Below are 22768 nucleotides of genomic sequence, written 5' to 3'. Positions count from 1 at the left end.
AAGGAGCGACCTCCCATCCTTAGCCTCTGAAACCTGGGAACCGTTACCAAGCATGCAGAGGAAAAGCGTAGAGTTCGAGAGGTAGAATACCAAGAGAAAAGGTTCTGCAGCAAGACAGGTCCCTGTTCATGCAAGGCTTTAAAAACCAGACACGAGGCTTTAAAAAGAATCCGTTGCTGGACAGGCAGCCAATGAAGATCAAGCAGCGCTGAAGTGGAGGAGGCAGTACGCGGACGAGAGAGTGCTAGCTTGGCTGCCATATTTTGTATGCGTTGCAACTTACCAACCAGAATTTTTGGCGCTCCCAGAAGCAGTGTGTTGCAGTAATCCAACCTGCTTAAGATAATCCACCGCACAACCTCGGGTCTAGCCTGTACCAGGAGCATAGGAAGGACTTTGCGTAGCATACAGAGCAGCATCATACATGTGGCTACGTTCCTATTGGCAAAGGCATCCAGTTGTAAATTGGGGCCAAACATGACCCCCAAGTTGCGAGCAGACTCCGCTGCCGTCACTGCCCCCGAGAAGGAGGTGGGCCAGAAACCCTCTGGCAGGGGGCGCGGGACACGGTTGTTAGAACAGTACAACACCTCCGTTTTAGACCCATTAAACTGGAGTGAATTAGAGCACAGCCAGTCCGCTGTTGCTGTCATACAGCGAGGAAAGGTCTTTACCTTCCAAAGAGAAGACTAATTGAGTGTTGTTGGCGTAATTAAATACCGTGATACCAAAATAGCTTATCAATTGGATCAGAGGGCGGAGGTACAGATTGAATAATATTGGGCTGATGGCCGAGCCCTGAGGCACACCCTGCCCTACTTTCTGAACACCTGATCTAAAAGGCGGCAGTGCCACCACCTGCTGCCTATTGTAAAGGTATGAGACTAACCAGTCCTGTGCCAACCCTGCTACCCCAGCCTCCACCAGTCTCCTAATGAGGGTTGAGTGGCTGACCGTGTCGAACGCGGCCGACATATCGAGCAACACTAAAAAGGCTGCCCGACCAGTGTCGACCCGCGAGCTAAGATTGTCCAGCACGACCACCAGTGCGGATTCCGTGCCATGCGCTGGCCGGAAGCAGAACTGGGCCACATCCAAACAGGTGTTATCTTCCAGGAATCTGGACAGAGACTGGGTAACCAACTTCTCCATGATCTTAACCGGAAAAGGGAGCAACGAGATAGGCCTGTAGTTTGCCGAGCAGGTGGGATCTAGTGTAGGCTTCTTCAGGAGGGGGGAAACCACCGCCAGTTTCCAACACTCGGGAACCATAGCGGTGTCAAAGGACTGAAGACAGATGGAATACAGTGGGCGAAAGAGTTCCTCCTGGAAAAGTTTCCAAAATTTGTGGGGAAGTGGGTCCATTGGGGAACCCGAAGACACAGTCTGTGCCAGTTTGCAGAAATCATCAAATTGAGGAAGGGTGAAGCAGCTCAGCTGAGGCTGGTCAAACAGATCTTCCGGACCACCCGAAGTGGGTGTAATAGCCGGAGGCACCAAAGGTTGAGAGTCCGGCATGGCAGTCCACTCAAGATAGTAGCGATCTTATCTTCAAATGCAGCTGCCAGAGAGTCACATAGAGCCTGAGAGGCTGGAATATTATTCATGGCGCCAGCTGGTCTAGAGAGGTCGTTAACAATCTTGAACAGAGTCTGCAACTTGTTTGTCGCCTGATTCAGCGCTTCCTCGAGAAAGATAGCCTTTGCACACCTAATCTGTGCTTTATATTCCCTCAGTGCCTGCTTAAAAATGGCTTTTGCCGGGTCTAAATAATGCTTCCTCCAAGCCCTTTCCGCCCCTTGCATCGCTGCTTCAGCTGCAGGAGATCGTTAGAGTACCAGGGCTTAGCTCGGTTCTGTCTGTCCCTTGACCTGCAAAATGGAGCCACCTTGTCCAGAGAGTTTGAAATTTGCTGACACAGACTGGTACAGCTTTTTTTTCACACATACCCGCCAGGAAGTAGAGTTGGCAGAGCCGGGGTTCTTAAGAGTCTGGACCATGATCTACCCACTTTGGTAGGGTTCAACCCTGCATCACACAAAGAATCCGCCAGTAGGTAGAGAGAGAAGGAGACAAGTGCATGGTCCGTCCAACACTGGGGGATTATATCATTCACCATCACCTGCATAGTGTCCGCAAAAACTAGATCCAAAATATGGCCCCTCAGATGGGTTGTGGAGAGTACCAACTGCTGCAGCTGAATATTGCTGCAGGCCTGGCATAAGTCGCTATAGGCAGTGTCTAAAGGCCCATTCGGCCACAGATTAAAATCTCCCAAAATTAATAGCCTGGTATGGGAATTGGAGAGATCATATATAAGATCAATCAGTTCAGGCAAAGTCGATACTGTATTACTTGGTGGTCTAGAGCAAAGAACGCCAGATTGTAATACTCCTTTCTGTCCTTTAAAGGCAAAACCCATAGGTTCGAAACCCCGCACCTCCTTAATCTCCAAATGAGTAAAGGCTAAGGTTTCTCTAAAAATAAATCCTATTCCTCCACCTCTGTTCTTCAGGCGGGGAGTGTGCCTAATTATGTTTCCCAATGGACACACCAGTCCCAGTTCTACATCGCTATCTGCCCGCGTCCAGGTCTCCGTAAGGAAGAGTACAACCAGCCCAAGGGACTCAATGAGAAAAGTAATCTCGATGTGATGCTTACAAACAGACCGAACGTTAAGTAGACCACAGGCAAGCACCTCCGGCTTACGGATAGCAATGTCCTGCTGTCTACAGAGCGATAGGTCCGGCCTAAGCTGCATAAGTTCTGAACTGGAATAGACTATGCGATGGATGGCAGAAGAGGCAGCAAAATCGGCCCTAGGCGCGAACGGGCGCAAACGGGCTTACTTCTGGCGCACCTCCGCCCGCTTTGGAGGCGTCCATCTTAAATACCGTAGATCACGAGAGTCCTGTGAGGGCAAGCCGCTGGCCCCTCACCCAAGATGACGCCTAGGAATTATCACCTCCTAGATACCCACACCCAATATGGCGGCCAAAAACGGCATGAAGCGTTCCTAGTAAGCCCCAAGTGTCCCTCTGCCCCGCAAAGTGAGGGTGCTAAACTATTACAGTGCAGGTAAGCTCTACCTAATATTCCCCAATGAAACTACAAGAGCTAAAGCGCCGGCGTCCTATACTCGCGCAGCTCGAAAATAGTAAATGCAAATATATTTTTAAAAAGTTAAAATCAAGGCAATCAGAGAAAAGCAGTAGCGGGTCACGCAGCACGCAGCCAGCAAGTAAGTCTACTGAGGTGAGGTCAGGGAGCACAGGGCTGCAGCTGCCAGATTCCGGGCCACTGAAAACTGGAGGAACTCTCCAGGCTGGCTGGGGAGCTACTGAAGGCAGTGCCCCTGCCCCCCCGCGAGACGGCCAAGTGAGAGAAGCAGACAGAGACCCATCAGCGGGAGAACGGAGGCTGCTGCGGGAACACTGAAAGAAGCCCTGGGACATTACCCGCCTTCCTCTTCCTCACGTAGGGGCTCATATTGGTTGGGGGACCTCTCGGGTGACTCATAGCTGCCTCTGCAGAGGGGGCCATGGAGAGAATTAACAGGGCCCATTTGGCACCCTAGACAATGAGGCTCCTGGAGTTAAAATGGCCACTGTGAGCAAATTTGAACCCTGCAGAGACGCATAAGAAGAGCAATAGGGACTGGCTAATCCTCCCATGAGCTTCACTGTGAGTACCTGGCATAAGCAGCATGCATCAAAGAGGCCCTGTGACTAGCTCCGACACGGGGCTCTGGACACTGATTGCCTGACTTCAATATGGCCGCTAACAACTGAGGACACTGGCTGAAATGATCTAGCAACCAAATCAGCGCTACTCTGCTGGCCCCCCTGCCCATTACACACCACATGACAATCACGGTTTGAAGAGGGCAGAACCAGAGGCTGCTGCCGCTATAACAATGACCTAACACTAAACTACAGGCCGCCATCGTCAAGTGCCCCTCTGTCCAGCTGCTGTGTCCCGGATAGCCGGTTCCTGAGATATAACCGCAAGGGTCGCAACGCTGAGCGGGGGCCCTTGGGAGACCAAAGAGCGCACTAACTGGTTCTGCGTGATTATCAGGGGCGGCAAAGAGATGACCAAGCAAATATTTCACATATGCCACCGAAAAAGGCCCCCAACAATAAGGTCTTCAACTACTTCGCTGCAGCAGGAGCTGCGCTGTCCAGTGAGGAAGCTGTGCAACCCTTGGGCGCAATGGCACTCACCAGGGAGGACCTGCTAGCTTCTCTCTGAGAATTTAAAAAGGAGCTCGGAGCAGAAATAAAATCTGACATGGATGCCTCCTTCTATTCATTTCGGGCCGAAATGAGGGAGAAAATGATGACCTTGCAGACGGATGTGGATTCGGTCAGCACTAGAACACTGGATCTCGAGGCGAAAGTGCAGGAACTGACGGATCACATACAGCCCCTAGAAAACAGAAACACGGACATAAAGGGACAGCTACGTGCCACTCTGCTTAAAAGCGAGGACCTAGAGAACAGGTCCTGCCGTGATAATATCTGAGTCCGTGGCCTGGAGGAAGATTGCGTGGGGCCGGATCTGCGGGCCTTCATGGTGGTCCTCTTCTCCTCGGTGTTGGGAGGCTGGTCTTGAAATACAGCTGGAGAGAGTACACCGCGTGGGACCGCGGCTTCCTGGGGAGGGTCGGAGACCTGAGATGTACTGGCAAAGTTCAGCTCCTTTAAAGTCAAAGAATTGATCCTATAAAAAAGCTAGAAACATGGATAAAGTATCTTTCCAGAACACCACGTGTTCGGTCTTCCAGGATTTGGTGCAGGCAACTCTTTTTCGCCGACAGCAGTTCCGCCCGATCACCCAGTGCCAGCGAGAGAAGAAGGTCAAGTACAGATGGACCTACCCATTCGGAATCGCCTTCCAATGGGATGAGCTCCACGACCAAAGGATCCTGAGACCAACCTTTCTTCACCAGACAAGACACTTTGACCCCCCTTCCCACCACATGGGGGCGGGCATATACTGATATGGAGAGATGGCTGGAGCGGAGGACTTGCAATCCACAAATCTATGGGGTACCAATGGATCTGGTTATTTTATGCGGCTCTGGGTCTGCTGCTTCACACCCGGGGCTGCCTGGGCGAGAATTACGTTTGTTGCGAGAGAGGTGTGGTGCGGCATATCTCCAAAGTGGTAAGGAGATTCAGATGGGAGGGTGGCTGGAGCGGAGGACTTGCAGTCTCCTGGACACATGCTATCCAGCTGGGACTATCAGACTTGAATAATTTGGGCCGGGTGTTAAGCCAAATGATAGTTATTAGATGGTTGTATAACTTCACAAAGCATATGCCTCAATAGATAATGTTTTAGGAGCTGGGGGAACCGGAATGGTTACGCTCCACAAGTTTGACCTGGTAAGGAGGTTCCCCTCCAAGAGGGGGATTCTCCACACTTGATTTTATTGTTTGTTCTGGTTTGTTAATTTAGGTAGATCTCATGGTGCCTTTTCTATATTGTTTATGTGCTGGGAGGAAAGCGGGAAAGGGGAACAGAAGCCTAATTCAAGCAGGGGGGCTCGCGAGGGAGCAAAGGTTGCATCCAGTTACCAATGGCTGTCAGGACTCTAACCTGGAATGCCTGGGGTTTAAATTCCCCTAACAAGCGACAACGCCTTTGGAAATATTTGCTAGATCATAACGTCCATGTGGTAGTCCTTCAAGAGACTTACCTCAAAAAATCAAAGGAATAGCGCTTGCACCCTAAATCCTTCTCTAATATTCAGATTCTCTGACACCTCAAAACACAACAGGGTGGCACTACTTTTCCATGCGGGAGTCTTGTTTCAGGCACAGGACACTAAGGCTGACAAAGCGGGGAGGTACGTTATGGTCCGGGGGGAACTAAGGGGCCGATAATGTACATTTGCAGTTATATATGCACCAAACACGGGCCAACAGGACTTTATTCTCTCATTCCTTCTGGCTCTGGAGAACTTTGCACAGGAGAACATAATATTCTTGGGAGACAACCTCGTCTGGGAGCAGGGGCTGGACATGACTCACACACACAGGGAAGCAGGAGGAGTTTTTAGCAAAGCACTCAAATCACAACTCCAGCTCATGGGATTGATGGAGGTGTGGAGAGACGCTAACCCTACTGTTCACGACTACTCTTTCTCCTACTCCCATAGAACATACTCCACCATTGATTACATATTTGTAAACCAGTCTCTGCTCCCCTCGATGCTGCAAACACACTTCCACCCAATCTGCCTGTCTGACCAAGCCTTCAGGAGTTGACACTCACCTGGCCAAACCCACGTCCAAAGCATGCGCTCTCGTATTTCCCCAACTTCCTCTGTAGGGATAGACTTTTACAGGACGACCTCACGAAATCTATTAAGGATTTCTTCGAGCAGAATGACCCTGAGAGTACTTTCCATGCCACTACCTGGGATGCTTGTAAAGCGGGAATCCGGGGTAAATGCATTGAGCTTGCCACTAACCTGCGGACACAGTAGTGTGAGGAACGCCTCATGCTAGAATGGGATCTACAGTTGGCAGAGCAGGCCCATAAGGCTAGCCCCATGGTCCAGGTGATGAGAAAAGTCACAGCACTCAAAGGGAAGCTACAGGCCATATGTACAAACCGGGTAGAAAAAAACATCCTACGCCTACAGACCAAGGGGCACAAGGAGGGGAAACAAAGTGGGGTCTCTGCTAGCACGTCAACTAAGGGCCAAACAGGAGAGGGAGTAAATAAAACTTATTGTAGATGACACAGGTATCTCACATAAGACGGAGGAAGGGAAGGCGTATGCCTTCGAGAAATTTTTCCATACTCTTTATACTTCAGAACTGCCAAGGTTGCAAGATCAAACAGAGTTCTTAGATCCCTTAGAGGTCCCACAGGTCTCCGCTAACACCAAGGAGGATTTGGCGACACCTATAACCCCTGAAGAAGTGCAGAAAGCAATTGACGCGTTGAACTCCAAAAAACACCGGGCCAGACAGCTTTGCAGCACATTTGTATCGTACTTTTGCACCGGAGCTGGTCCCTTTTGGAACTATTTTCTTTAATGACATTGCCTCACTGCAGGAGGTCACTCCCTCCATGGGCCAGGCGATTGTGTCAGTGATCCCCAAACCCTGAAAGGACCTCATAGCCTGTTCCTCTTTTCGCCCAATAGCTCTTCTGAATCTAGGCACCAAAATGTACTCCAAAATTCTGGCCACTCACCCGGAATCCGTGCCCCCGTACTTATTGACCCAGATCAATCGGGCTTTATAAAGGGGTGACAGACTCATGATAATTTGCGGTGCATCATCCATATAATAGAGAAGACCCGGAAGAAAAACATCTCAGCAACACTTCTCTCGCTGGATGCCGAAAAAGCATTTGACCGTGTAGAGTGGTCCTTTTTATTTTGGGTGCTCCAGCGCTTTGGTTTTAATGAGACCTTTGAAGGAATGATCAGCGCCAATTATCACTCGCCTAGCTCCTGGGTCCTGGTCAATGGTTATGCTTCCCCCTTTTGGCTTAGCATGCAAGACGAGGCAGGGATGCCCATTGTTCCCCTTCTTTTCGCCTTGAGTATTGAACCCCTGGCACACAAAATTAGAGGAAACCCAGACATCTGGGGCATATGCTTTGTCACAGATGAGCATAAGATAACACTCTTTGCCGAAGACGTGCTTCTCCCAGTTACAGAACCACTGATCTCTCTCTCAAATATCCAAGAGCAACTCAAGCTGTTTGAGCAGGCGGCTGGGTTTAGGATTAAGTCCTTTACTCTTAATCTGTCCCTTCCCAAGGAAGAGTGGCATCGAGTAGAAGGAACGTCTCCTTTTAGCTGCACGACTAAGGAGATTACCTATCTGGGCATCAAGCTTACCCCCGTATCTCAGATCTCTACAAAGGCCAGTTTTCCTCCCCTTCTATGCCAGATAAGAATTGACCTGGGTAAATGGAGTGATGCATACATTTCTTTGCTAGGCAGGATTAATGCCATCAAGATGAATGCGCTTCTCAGATTGCTATACCTCTTTCAGGGGTTGCCCATTCCAGTGGAGGAGGGGCTCTTTCGGGAGCTGCAAAAAATGATTAGTAACATTTTTTGGCTGGGGAAGAGGGCTTGCTTGACTCACCTTCTGCTTATGCATCAACGTAAAGAAGGGGGCCTGGCACAGCCAGATTTTAAGGGGTATTATAGAGCGGGCAACTGCGCCTAATCACAGGATGGTCACTGCAGGCCTCAGAGAAGCACTGGCTGCATATGGACAGACAGATAACAGTCCATACATTTTGGGAACTTTTATGGAAGCCAAAGCATGACAGACCGCCCAACGCTTACATCAGTACACCCACGTCTACAACAGTGCAGGTATGGGATGTTCTAACTAGGAGGCTGCAGCTCACTACCTTCCCTTCCCCCTACATTCCCTAAAATTATAATGCTGCCTTCACCCCTGCACTTCAAAAGGGACCCTTTGAGGCTTGGCAGGAGGGAGGGTGTTGCGTGATCTCTCACTTTTTTGAGAAAGGCATGCTTCTCACCTTTTGAGAATGTAAGAAACAATTTGTGCTAACTGCCAAGGAAGAATACCATTATTTGCTGCTCAAACATTGGGTACAGCCATCCCTGGTGTGGCTGGCCGCCACCAGGGACCTGTTCCCCGTGGAGAAGTTTGCTCAATCGGGGTCCACCTCCAAGGGATGTATTTCCTTTCTGTATGCTCTCATACAAGCTCTAAGTCACAGGTCAACGCCGCGGTATAAACGCTTTTGAGACACACTATTGGATACCCCGCTAGTGGTGGCGGGGGAAATTGTGATTCTGAATGGTCATAGAAATGGTTATAATAGTGGTAGTGGTGGTGCAAGTGACAATTATGTTAATGGTGGTTACAATTGTATTGTTAGTGGATGATTAAGTGCAGAGGTAAAGTCAGTGGTGTTGTTAATGGTGGTGGCGGTAAAAGTGGTGATAACTGTGGTGGTAATGGAGATTATGGTGGTGATGTTAATAGGGGTGGTAGTAATGTATGTTGTAATACTGGTAGGGATATTAATAGTGCTCAGCATTGTGGTGATAACAGTAATATTAACTGTGGTGGAGGTAATTGTGATGTAGTAATTGTGGTTTGCTTTAATGGTGGTAATACGTTTGGCTGTAGTATCTTTTTGGTGATGGCAGTGATACTAGTGATGGTAGTGGTTGTGGTAATTGTGTTGGTGGCACTGTTAATGGTGTTAATGGTGATGGTTATGATATTGGCGGCAGTAATGATGTAGTGGCAATGGTAATGGTGGTGGTAATGGTTGTGGTAGTGTTGATGGTGGTGATAATTGTGGTGTTTGAGGTGGTTGTAGAGATGGTGGTAGTGGTAACAGTGTTGATGGAAACAGTAGTGCTGGTGATGGTAATCATTGTAGAGATGCTGTGGCAGAGATAGTGAAAAAGGTGGAAATTGTTGTGGCAATAATGGTGATGTGGTAGAGTGAGTGGTAATGGTGTTGATGGTTGTAATGGTGGTGGTTATCACCTTAGATGCGTGCAAATATCCCTCCCCAGTGCTGCGCTGTCCATTGGAACTAGTGCTGAATGGACGTCCAATGGACGTGCGCAGCACTGGGGAGGTAGTGCTGCCGTCGGCCAACGCCCCGACGCAGCACTTAAGAGGCTATGGTTATGGCGGAGATAATGTTGATGGTGGTATGGTGGTTGTGGGTATGATGGTTGTGGTAATGGTGATGTTGGTAATGGTGTTATTGATGGTGATAACAGTGTCTAAGATGGCTGAGATAAATGAAGTGGTAAGAGATACCATGGTGGTGATGGTGGTTAGGGTGATGGAACATTTTGTGGTGTTAATGATGGTGGTGGTAGAAATGATTAGTGTGCTAGACGTGTCATCCGTGGTGTGATTTCCCCCTAACGTTTTGCCTTCAGACCTCCTGGTCTTGCTGATTTTGATTTTGCTGGCCTTAGAACTCTGTGCACTTTACCACTACTAACCAGTGGTAAAGTGCTTGTGCTCTCTCCCTAAAACGTGTTAGATTGGCTTATACCAAATTGGCATATTAAATTTACATGTAAGACCCTAGTAAAGTAGCGCTATCTGTGCCCAGGGCCTGTGAATCGAATTCTAATAGTGGGACTGCATCACTGATTGTGCACCCATTTAGTGAGCACTTTAAATATGTTCCAGGCCTGCCATTGCAGCCTGTGTGTGTATTTTAGACTGCCCTTTCGACCTGGCAAAGTAAACCTTTTGCCAGGCCCAAATCGTCCTTCTTAATACATATGTCACACCTAGGGTACGCCCTGGACAACACAGAGGACAGGGTGCAACCTATTTAAAAAGTAGGTCATGTACTTTTAGATTTACATATCCTGGTAGTGAAAAACTCTTACTTTCGTTTTTGACTACTGCAAGGCCTACCACTTCCATAGGATAACACTGGAGTTGCCTTATTTCATTTTAGTTCATCTAGGCCCTCTGTGTTTGTAATGAAATATTCTAACTCATGATGAAGTCGAATTTTAAATAAAGGTTTTGACAATGCCACTTTTAGAAAGTTATTTAAACAAAAACAAGGGAACCCAATATGGTATTCAAGGACCTTGGGTAGTATTAATTTTTAAAACAGTGGTCCTTGAGGGGCGTGGCCAAGATGGCAGCGTAGACAGTCGCAGGTCCCCTGGGCTCCCCGTCCCGTCACCTCCTAAGGCCGATAAAAAGCACAGTGTCCGACCCCCAGGGTCACTATCGGCGATCGGGAGGACTTCTGAGGCTTAGGGGATGCGGCGACACCTGAAACCCGGCGTTCGAGTGCCATTACGGAGCGGCAGCTTGCCGGCCCAGATCGCGTGGTGGACGCTGGTGGTGACCTCCGGGGAGGCGGAGATGGCCAGACACCCGGGCTCATCCAGCTAGATACCGGGGACTGAGGGAGAGCCGGAGGTCCTGACACCGCAGACCGGGAGCAACGAGCCCCTTCTCCCGGCCGCGAGGCGGCGGCCGGAACACGCCAGCCCGAGGCCGAGTGAACAACATGAGGGTTCACCCACGGAGGGCGGCGACCACCGAGGAGATAGACAGACGCCTGCGAGGAGGTGAGGAGCAGCTGGGGCAGCGGCGAAAGGGAGGAGGCCCCGGACATAGCGACCAGCGCCATTTTGAGACGGCAGTGGGAGTGGGCCCGTGGCGGGGCCGAGTGAGCCGGATCGGTCGGATAGCAGCAGCCAGCCATGCGACATCACCGAGGCCCAGAGAGCTCTTGCCCGTTATCCATAGACCCCTGCAGCGCAAGGGCCTCGACCACAGCAGCCCACCCACCACAGGAGCGCTAGGCTTGTTAGGCACACCAGGAGGTGCCATTTTGGAGAAGAGGGCTGAGCTGGCCCGAGGGAGAACCCAGGGGAGCCCTACCTCCAGGACGGTACAAAGCAACGGGGAGACGACATAAAGGGGCCTCAGACGATTTTGACGGGCACCTAATTGGCCTCGTCAGCGCAGGGACCAAGGGGCCACACTCGAACCAGGTCCATCAGGTGCAGTGACAGTGGTAGTCCCGGCGGTACAACGAGTAAAGCGCCAGCAAGACTCTCAGAGGCCTGCCTATGGTAGTCCCATTCTCCGGGCCAAGGGGTTGAGCAACGACCACAGCGGTGCGTATTGGCCCCACAAAACAGCGGCCTCAAGATGGGCGGCTAGGCCCCTGGTACAACCCCTAATACAGCTACACATGGGGGAGCCACCGAAGGAGCCCCGGAGCCAGGGTGGGGACAAGGCCCACCGATTTACTGACGGGGATAGCGCTGGAAGGACCAGAGAAGGGCCAGAGACGGGACAGGGTGCAACATGGCAAGCCAACAAAAGAAGGGGGACCGTACACTCCCTGAGATGCTCGCTAAGGGCCAGATGAGGCACGATGAAGGGCCACCATCTCCACTCCCTTAGGGACGATTTCAAAACGCTGAAACAAGAAGTGGCCGGAGAGGTCCGGGAGATCAGGTGGGAGATGGATGGCCTAGGAGAGTGAGTGGTAGCCATCGAAGAGGCAGATCAGGCCAGAAGTGATGAGCTTGGAGAATTACAACAGGAAGTCATACGTTTGCAGGACCAACTGATGGACCCGGAAAATTGGTCCCGTCGAAATAACATACGGGTCCGGGGGGTTTTACAAGCTATCTGCAAGCTCTTTTCCGTGATGTCCTGGGGGAACCAACAGACTTTGAAGTTAGGATCGAGAGGGCGCACAGAGTGAGGCTCCCTAGATGCTCGCCTGCCCCCCACCTGACATCCTGGCTTTCCTGCCTGACTTCCCGCTCAAAGAAAGAATCCTCAGGGAGGCTCGGCGGAAGCAGCCTATCCAATTCCGAAACCACCCAGTAGCCCTGTACCAAGACCTCTCGGCTATCACCCTACAAAAGCGGAAAACATTTAAGGTGGCCACGGACTTTCTGCGAAAGGAGGGGATCCCATACTCCTGGGGCCATCCGTTCCGGCTGATTTTTAAATGGAACGGGCCCTGTAACAGCTGCGATCACTTCAGGACACTTGTACATTACTGGGCATAGAGCAGCCAGAGGAGCCGTCACCAACGCAACCGTCGCAGGGGCAGTCCAGGGGAGGGTGGCAAAGAGTCGGCCGCAGGCATTCCCCGGAGGTACATTCGAAACCCGAGGCCCATGTCATTTCACAGGAGAGTGCCATGGCCATTCGAGAGGTGGCCAAGGAAACCTTGTCCTCTGAATAAGTCCTTAACATAGGGGGGACTGCCCAGCATGCTTGCATCCTATGCATGGGGGGGCGGGCGGGGGGCCACGGAGGTCGCCACTTGGACTTGCTCCATCAGGTATCAATACCACAGCCCTGCGATGGACTGGCAGGGCTGGGACACTGACTTCTCAAAGTTGGAGTGTACTCTACAGGTCCTCTCCCTAAACGTCAAGGGGCTTAATAACCCCATCAAACGCAGGACAGTCTTGTCCTACTTAGAGAACTCCAAGGCAGAGGTATGCCTATTGCAAGAAACACACTTACTCCCTAAAGACTGGCATAGGATGCGATCCAGGGCTTTCCCGATCCAATACTACTCTTCTACCGCTGAGAAAAAAGCTGGGGTCGCCCTTCTCTTTGCACGACACTTCAAGGGCCAAGTGAGGGACAAAGTCGCAGAAATTAAGGGGAGGTTCCTAGCTTATAGAATCCAGGTAGGAGGGTGGTCGGCGGTAATAGGGTCGATTTAAGCTCCCAACACCAAGCAAGAACCCTTTCTCACAGGTGCTCTGGCTGACGTTCTGGCATCCAACACAAAATCCACGTTGATAGGAGGCAACACTAATCTGGTGGTGGACCCCGACAGGGACAGGTCAGGCCACAGGTTTGGTTTTACGGGGGCGATCTCCAAGGAAGGTGGACAATGGCTGTCAAGCAGAGGGTTTGTAGATCTCTGGAGGACGACTCATCCTAACACCCCAGGGTATACCTTCTATTTGCACTTGCACCGCACATACACCCGAATAGATAATTTCTTTGGGTCTACAGAGGTGGCACCCTTAGTCACAGACATTGAGGTTGTCCCGGCAGCGCTCTCAGACCATGACGCACTCACAATACACGTACAGGTCTCAAGAATTAAGAAACAGAAAAGTAGATGGCGCCTCAAGGAAACTGTATTACACCGTAAAGGGGTCACACAACAGCTCAACACGTGCATTACAGAATACTTACGAACGAATGACACCGCAGACGTTCCGCCAACTGCGCTGTGGGGGGCATTGAATGCGGTGGTACGCGGAGAATTAATCGCGGTAGCTGCCGCAGAAACCCGGGAACGTAGGGATAAGCGACAGTTGCTCTCCGACCAGGTGCTCGAACTAGAACGGGTCCATAGCAGAACAGGGGCCCCCAGAATCTGGCGCAAGCTCAAAGCGGCCAGGGCCCAACTGGCGAGCCTGGACTTGAACCGCGCAGAATATGCGGCACTACGCCTCCGCCACACTTATTACGTGGGCGGAGACAGAACGGGATGTTTGCTGGCAAGCAGACTCAAAGCCAAGGTCCTGCGCTCAAAAATTACTTCTATCCAGGACAGCAACGGGCAAACGCTTCAGGGGGACAAGCATATCGTAGAGGCGTTTCGGGCGTTTTATGCTTCGCTGTACACGGCGGAGCCAGCCCCTGAACAGGGGGCAGTAGAAACATATCTCCAGACGGCAGCGGTCACGGCCCTGTACGAGGCAAACGCGCGCTCTTTAGATGCACTTATAAGAAGGGAAGAAGTGGTCACAGCGATAGCGCGCCTCAAACCACTCAAAGTGCCGGGCCCCGACGGTTTCTCAGCGGTCTTCTATAAAACATTTTGCCCTCTGCTGGTGCCGATACTAGCCACAAGGTTGATACCGGCGTTCTTAGTGGAAATGGAAGCAGTTGGGAAAGTGTTGGGGTTTAAAATGAACATCAGGAAATCGTTGAATTTGCCGCTCTGGTGTAACGGCCGCGTGACTAACGGAATTTCTCAGCGGTTTGGGAGGCTCTCCTCTTGCATGTCGGTGCCTTACTTAGGCACCTCGCTGACGCCCAGCACGGCGCAAAAGGTGGAGCAGAACTACACAGCACTCCTCACTCAACTCCAGGGCGACCTGACAAGGTGGCGCCAACAATCACTCTCCTGGTTAGGGCGGGTGGCAGCGATAAAAATGTCTCGGTTGCCTAGAGTCCTGTACTTATTCTAGACCATACCTGTAATGCCACCAACAGGAATGCTCAGTAAGCTGCAAGACACCAGTAGACAATTCGTCTGGCCCGGCAAACGACCAAGACTTTGCAGAGTTCTTTTCAGACACGCCACTTCGGTTGGCGGCCTGGGAGTTCCCGACCTCCTGAGATATTTCCAAGCATTACAGCTCCGGTATCAGAAAAGAGGTGGTTGTTCCAAGATCACGCAATGGCCCAAATGTCAGTGTGGAGGGTCCCATTCCTGAGATGCCATGACAGACCCACCTATATGAAGAAATCGCCTATCACCTGCACGGTACTGCAGGTGTGGGACAAAGTGGCGGTCGCTAGAGGCCTCACTACCTATCCTTCGCCGATGACACCCCTGTTCGACAACCTGGCCTTCGAGCCAGGAATGGTCCCCGGGTCGTTCCCTCAATGGAGGTCGTCGGACTGTAGGTCGGCTGGTCACCTCTTCGACTTAGAAGGCTTTATGCAAATGCAAACCCTGCAGGAGACCTATACGCTGCCGCAGATTGAACGCTTCCAATATTTTCAAATCCGACACTGCTTCACCAACAGAGACATGCTACCACAGGTGAGCAGGTACCTCACGGCATATGAGAAAGTGGCTCCACACAAAAAAGACAGATAGACAGGTGATAACATACCTCTACAAAATGCTGTGCCCACCTCTACCCACTACACGCTCTGCGGGTCAGAAGCGTTGGGAGCGTGAATTGGGATGATCCTTTACAGACAATGAATGGCAAGATATCTATTTCAGGGCCCACAACACTGCTAGGAATGTGGCAAGTAAAGAATCGTCAGTCAAGATATCATACTTCTGGCACCTGACACCGGTACGGCTTCATCAGAGAAATCTGCGCCGTGACCCGTTGTGCTGGAGGGGGTGAGGACAGATAGGAACCCTAACCCACATACTCTGGGACTCTCCTGGTTGGGGCGGGTGGCAGCGATAAAAATGTCTCGGTTGCCTAGAGTCCTGTACTTATTCTAGACCATACCTGTAATGCCACCAATAGGAATGCTCAGTAAGCTGCAAGACACCATTAGACAATTCGTCTGGCCCGGCAAACGACCAAGACTCCGCAGAGTTCTTTTCAGACACGCCACTTCGGTTGGCGGCCTGGGAGTTCCCGACCTCCTGAGATATTTCCAAGCATTGCAGCTCCGGTATCAGAAAAGAGGTGGTTGTTCCAAGATCGCGCAATGGCCCAAATGTCAGTGTGGAGGGTCCCATTCCTGAGATGCCCGGACAGACCCACCTATATGAAGAAATCGCCTATCACCCGCACGGTACTGCAGGTGTGGGACAAAGTGGCGGTCGCTAGAGGCCTCACTACCTATCCTTCGCCGATGACACCCCTGTTCGACAACCTGGCCTTCGAGCCAGGAATGGTCCCCTGGTCGTTCCCTCAATGGAGGTCGTCGGACTGTAGGTCGGCTGGTCACCTCTTCGACTTAGAAGGCTTTATGCAAATGCAAACCCTGCAGGAGACCTATACGCTGCCGCAGATTCAACGCTTCCAATATTTTCAAATCCGACACTGCTTCACCAACAGAGACATGCTACCACAGGTGAGCAGGTACCTCACGGCATATGAGAAAGTGGCTCCACACAAAAAAGACAGATAGACAGGTGATAACAGACCTCTACAAAATGCTGTGCCCACCTCTACCCACTACACGCTCTGCGGGTCAGAAGCGTTGGGAGCGTGAATTGGGATGATCCTTTACAGACAAGGAATGGCAAGATATCTATTTCAGGGCCCACAACACTGCTAGGAATGTGGCAAGTAAAGAATCGTCAGTCAAGATATCATACTTCTGGCACCTGACACCGGTACGGCTTCATCAGAGTGATCTGCGCCGTGACCCGTTGTGCTGGAGGGGGTGAGGACAGATAGGAACCCTAACCCACATACTCTGGGACTGTGTAGAGGTGCAGGAGTTTTGGGAACAGGTACTTTGGGATATGGACAAATACTTTGAAACAGAGATTCCACGTTTCTCGACCTACACATTACTGGGCCTCCCTAACAAAATCACCTTCCCACTTAAGTCACTCAGGGAGAAACGAATGGGGCTTGCGATGGGGGCAGCGGCACATCACGTCTTATCGCTTTGGGGCACCAAGAGAAAGCCTACACACAGGGGTGGCTTCATAGGCTTTAGTATACAATGGGCATGGAACGGATACAAGCTTCCCTTACCCAAAATGGGGACACATTCCTAGATACATGGCAACCTCTAGTCTCTCTTCTATCCGATGAATTTAATGAGCTCTCCTGCCCGAAATACCTCATAGTTTTGCGACTAGCTGACGAATTCAACAAGAAGAATGACACGTCCACCTAGAGCTTTCATGTTCCCATACAGGGAACGACGCTTAGTAGACGCATGGAATACATCGGGGGGGATTCAGGAGGGAAGGGGTTGGGGGGGTATTGGTAATGTTGGGGTTGTTGAGGACTATGTCGGACGGCCTCAGGCCCACACCCACCTTCATGGACACATTTTTTTTACCCAGCAGCGAGCTTGCCTTCCAGGGGGTGGGGGGGTGAGCGGGGCAGAGGATGGGAATGATCTCCGAGATTTACATGAGCCGACTTGTTTTGTGTTTAATGCCATGAAATACAATAAAAACGATTTAAACCAAAAACAGTGGTCCTTGATAGAGGATACGAAAAGAAAGCAATGAATATGAACTTAAATCAATACTATATTGCTACTGTCCGGCCGGACAGTCAGATTTAATAATTCTTAAATTTTACGATCAAGATCAACAAAAATAAAGTGGGACAAAGTCCTGCATCCAGAGCATCAAAGTAAACACAAGTAAAGATGAACAAAAAATAATAATAATAAAACGAAAAAACAATCAGGCAAGAAAATAGGCTTGTTTTGCAAATGTGAAGGTTTAAACAAGCGCGATAAAGAATACAGCTGTTACACAATACATTGAAATAAGTTTGTGTGCACGGTGTCAAACGAGAAGAAACGTTGTCGACTTGCTTTATTTTTGTTGAGCTTGAGCATAAAAATTAAGAATTATTAAATCTGACTGTTCGGCTGGACAGTAACAATGTGGTATTGATTCAAGTCTATATTCATTGCTTGCTTATCATATCCTCTATCAAGGACCACTGTTTTCTAAATTACTTTTAGAAAGTTGGCATTTTCTTACCTCAGCCATTTAGTTTCATTAGCCAGTCTCTGTGCCACATGACTGGATGCAGGTGACAGTTGGACTTTGTGTATTCCTCCTAGACAGCTCCACACAATAGGGAGATTAGGTGTGACTGGATGGACCTTCACTGGCAGGATGAAAGGGAGGAGCTGGACTCAGCCCTGCCTACAATTGATGTCCTGTCTCCACCCTCCACACGAGTTGCATACCTCCTGCAGTTAGTCTGAAGCCAGGGCCACAAAGGCAGGGCACCTTTGCAAAAGTGCCTCTAGTAGCTTCTCTCCACTTCAAAGGGACAACTGGGTATAAATACTGGATTTCAGACACCAAAAATTAACTGCACATCTGCTCCTGTGAATACTCTTCCAGGAAGAAGGACTGGTGCTCTGCTGGACTGCTGCTCTGAAGGACTGCTGCCCTGCTGTTTTAACCTGCTACCTGTTGTCCTCTTATCTGGGTGAGAAGGACTTGACATGCATCTCTTGAAACCAGAATCCAGAGTGACTCCAAGGGCTAGTTGGCTGGCCTTCTGATCTGAAGCCTTAGGGACATAACATGCTTCCAACAATCTTGCACCTGCAACTGGAATCTGCCATCTTTGAATGTACCCTACCAAGTGGCGCCACCCCAGTCTCAGAACCATGGAAGTGGGCATAAGGTGCTCTGCCATCCTCTGTGTATCCAGCGGAACCAACGCAACTCCTCTGCTGTGCAATCCTGAGTAAAACAAACCCATCGCTGCTGTTTCCATAGATTTACCCTCCACAAAAACCCACGCTGCCTACGCAGCCGCATTGGAATTGCCACTGCAAAGGCATCTTTGGTGCAAGCCCCTATTCGATGTCGATGGGAATCTCAACTGCGATGCCAACTCCACATTGCAGACTCGCAGCTCTTCGTTAACGGACACACCATCCCGACTGCGCACCACATCTTCAATGCCGGACTTCACATTGCAAGCACCGTTGACAAGATCCCTTGCATCGCAGCCTTGCTGCATCTCGGAACTGATGCATTGCTTCGGCTGTGCAACACATCTTTGGTGCAGATCCTCACAACACTCCGTAAACCAGGATTTAAGATACTCTGTTCAGGGGGCTTAACTGGGACCCTGTAGCCAGCCCACACTTGAATATGGTCGGCCTAAACTTGTGATTTTGTCCTGGTCCGGCGCAACCAGAAATCCACAGTTGGCACTGTGCGCATTTTGGTGATATTTTCACTGAAATCTGTAAAATTGCTTATCTCATGTTCTTCTGGTTGTAGTTTGTTGTTTTGATCTTGTTTATTTATTTAACCCTTTCAGTGCTGCGAACGTCCAACGGTTGTCGTGTGCACTACCTCGCTAGTGCTGCGCACGACCGTTGGACGTCCGAATCCCGTTAGCGCGATCGAACGTCCGCACTGGGGCGGAATTTTCGACGCGCTAAACGGGTTAAAACATGTTTTAATTTTATAACTTGATGTGAGATCCTATATGTGTAGTGTTTTCCCTTTATTACAGTTTGAAATGCTGCTCAAATACTTTACACTTTTCCTGTAAGTTAAGCCTGTCTGCCCTGTGCCAAGCTTCCAGAGCGTTGAACATAGGTTCATTTAAGGGTCGGATTGTGCCTCACCCTGACAAAGATTGTGGATGCTACTTGACAAGGGCTCCTACCTCAGTCAACCAATAACCCATTTTCTTACAGTGGTAATATTAATGGAGGTAAGTGTGTAAACTTAAAAGTGGTGGTGGGGCAGTAATGTTCATGGTACTACTGGTGATACTGGAGGTGATGATAATGGTGTTGGTGTCAATGATAGTGGTGGTGATAGTGGTGATAATGGCGTAGGTTATGATGGTGGTTGTAATGATGAGGTAATGGCAAATGGGTAGTTTAATAGTAGTGGGTAATATCATCATATTGGTGAGCATGGTGGTAGTGGTGGTAATGTTGGTGTTGGTGTTTTAAATAGTGATTGTAGCATTAATAATTATGGCAATTTAGGTGGCAGAAGTGATGGTAATGTGGTGGGGGTTAGTGGTAATGTTGGTAATAGTGCTTCTAATGGTACTGGTCATGGTGGTAGTGGTAATGAAGAAGATAATGATGGTGGTGGTAATTGTGATGGTGATGGCAAAGTGGTGGTGATGATGGTGACGGGTCTGGTAATGGTGGTGATAGTTCTGCTGATGCTGGTGGTCATAATAGTTTTTTCTGCTTTCCATGGCTACTCCTTGCCACGCTTGTTAGTTTTCCTATATTTCTCAGGCAGGTTGGGTACACCAGCTTAGCACCTGGAGCAGGTACAGGTGATGTCTCAGGATTCTCTTTCCAACAAACAAATAAATAATCCATGTTAACTGCTAGAGACAGTGTATTTATCTGGGTTCTCCTCGCTCTTTGTCTCAAAAGTGAGCACACAAAAACAAGATGGAGTTATATTTTTAGACTTTTATTGAAAGCAAACCTGGTGATTAATATTTGTAAAATGATAATAGCAAGTATCACAAACCTTATGGTGAGAAAGAAGGACGAGAAAGTAAGTAAAAAAAGGACAGCCAACATGAACCATCTCCAGAAAGACTACTATTGAAAAGATTAAGGTAAATTGCACAGGTATTGTGCCAAATTGCTAGAAGCATGTATCAGCAAGTGTTCAACAATGAAGAAAGGAGAACATTCTCAGGGTGAAAAAAGGATAGCATGAGAAACTGAACCCAAGATTAATGGTATTGTGGGGGAAGAAACCCATGGAAATTCTTACCTATCATTGATCATATACAAAACTATTAAGCATAAGGTATATATATTAGCAAAAATCACACAATTATTATAAACAACATTTACAACACATTGTAAAACATAAATTTGAAAATACAATAAAAGCATGTAGCATTTGCAATAACTAATTGGGAACCTTAGAACATACACAATTGGTAGGCAGGAGCGTAATATGATGGACTCCAAGGCAGACAATGTGTAATCACAAAACTCTCTGGCGAGGATGGTGTTGGTAATTGTGGGGGTATATTGGTGGTCATGGTAATGGGGACAGAGGTAATGGGTATGGAAGTAATGTTATTGTTTGTAGTAAGAGTGGTGGTAAGAGCAGTGAGTTACTGGTGTTAATTGCTGTACTAATGGTGATGGTAATTCCTGTGTCTGTGGTAGCAGTGTTGGTAATTGTGGTGATAATAGTGGCTGTAGTTGTAATTGTGGTGGTAATGGTGGCTTTATTGGTAATGATGGTGATGGCAGTGGTATGTTAATGGTCAGGTTAATAGTGTTCATGGCAGTGGTAATGTTGTTGGTGGTAATGGTGGACTGGTGGACTGGTAGTTATGATGTTTCTGGTAGTAGTACTGATAGTAGTGGTAATAGTGCTTGTACTAGTAGTAGTAATGCTAGTGGTGATTGCCATAGTGGAGGTGGTGGCAATGGTGGTAATTGTGTTAGTGGTAATGATTGCATTGGTATTAAATTGGTTCTGATAGTAACAGTGGTGCTATTGGTAATGTCAGTAATCGTGGTTATGATGCTCCTAATGGTAATGTTGGTAATGGTGGAGATGGTAATAGTGGTGGAGTTCACATTTGCGATGCTGGTGGCAATGGTGATGATAGTTCCTCTCAGTGGAGTGTATGCCTCCTTTTAGCTTCACTACTTGTTACAAGTATGAACTAGTTCTTTTCTATAGGAAACTATAGTTTGTTAATTTCTTTCCTTATAATAGCAACAGGATCAAAATGATTTTCATATATCAACTGAAGAACACATTCATTTTGGATTGAAAAAATAAAATCTCTGTAAAGCATAACACAATTTATTTAAACAACATTAAATATGAAGGTTAGCGTGTTTGGCATGCCATTGATCAAAAATTGTGGATTTTTTGCTGATACAACTGCCACTCAAAAAACTTGTTGCTCAATTCATAAAACATTTGGCCAAAATGGTTATATTAAGAAGATACATTATCCAGCCTTCATTATTAGAATTGGGAAAATCCTGATTTGGCTAAGCCAATTTGATTAACAGGCAAAATAGGGATTACAAGTTGTTCTGAAACATTACACTCCCAACATCTTCCCCATGCACATTCTGCCAGCAAAAGTGTGAAATCTCCTTGGGGAAAACAGTCTGAAAATGAGAAAAAATGGTCAGGAATTGATATGAAAATACAGATTACCAATGTTATTCCCCATTTCAAAGGATTGAACGTGTAATGGAGCAATAACATCACACCCAGAAATGATTGCACCGTACGATGTCAGGATTTCTGGTCATAGTATTACTACATCTGGAACCTCGCAAATCTTGAAATGAGAGACTCAATGAGACAAGCTAATTCAAACACAACTCACAAAAAGAGTTAACATCTTGAAATTTAGAGGAATCATTTTAATGGTACCTGGTAGTGGTTGTCCAGGTGGAGAAGACGGCAAAGGGGGTGGTTGTGGTTCAGGTGCAAATCCTGAGGAAAAAAATTTAAAACACAGTGTCAATCTGAGAGGATTTAGAGGCATTTGTCATATAAACCTGTGTTCGACTTTTGAGAGTATTATTATTAAATAGACTTTTTTGGCATAATTATGATTAAACCCATTTAAAAAAATGCATCCGAAACCACATAAATGACTCGATCGAAACTCAGAAATTATGATGTAGAAGAGTATTTCTCAATGTGTTTTTTTTACCTTGAATAGCTTCTATACTCATAGAACTAGCCAGTAAAGTGAATGTTTGTATTTCAGGATGTCAGTTCATTAAGTCTTTATTGCGATTTTTCATAATAAAAGACAAAAATATCCAAAGTTAATACAGATTTCATTTGTTTTTAAAATACACCAACGTACTCT

General features: G+C 48.5%; 1 protein-coding gene across 7 annotated transcripts in view; it reads right to left on the bottom strand.

Moving 5' to 3' along the window:
* Positions 1-22768, bottom strand: part of LOC147685342 (uncharacterized) — an 873295-nt gene that overhangs the window by 494605 nt on the left and 355922 nt on the right. For 5 of the 7 annotated variants that reach the window (XM_086939626.1, XM_086939627.1, XM_086939625.1 and 2 more), the window contains one exon: positions 22321-22383. The exons of the other annotated variants lie outside the window; for them this stretch is intronic. In XM_086939626.1, coding sequence (XP_086795752.1) covers positions 22321-22383 — 63 coding nt within the window. The remainder of the gene's footprint in view (positions 1-22320; positions 22384-22768) is intronic. 7 annotated transcript variants of the gene reach the window in all.

The sequence above is a fragment of the Lissotriton vulgaris genome, chromosome 10, assembly GCF_964263255.1.
Source record: "Lissotriton vulgaris chromosome 10, aLisVul1.2, whole genome shotgun sequence".
Classification (NCBI taxonomy): domain Eukaryota; kingdom Metazoa; phylum Chordata; class Amphibia; order Caudata; family Salamandridae; genus Lissotriton; species Lissotriton vulgaris.
The sequence above is the reverse complement of the archived record's forward strand: the minus strand, read 5'-3'. Positions and strand labels throughout refer to the sequence as shown.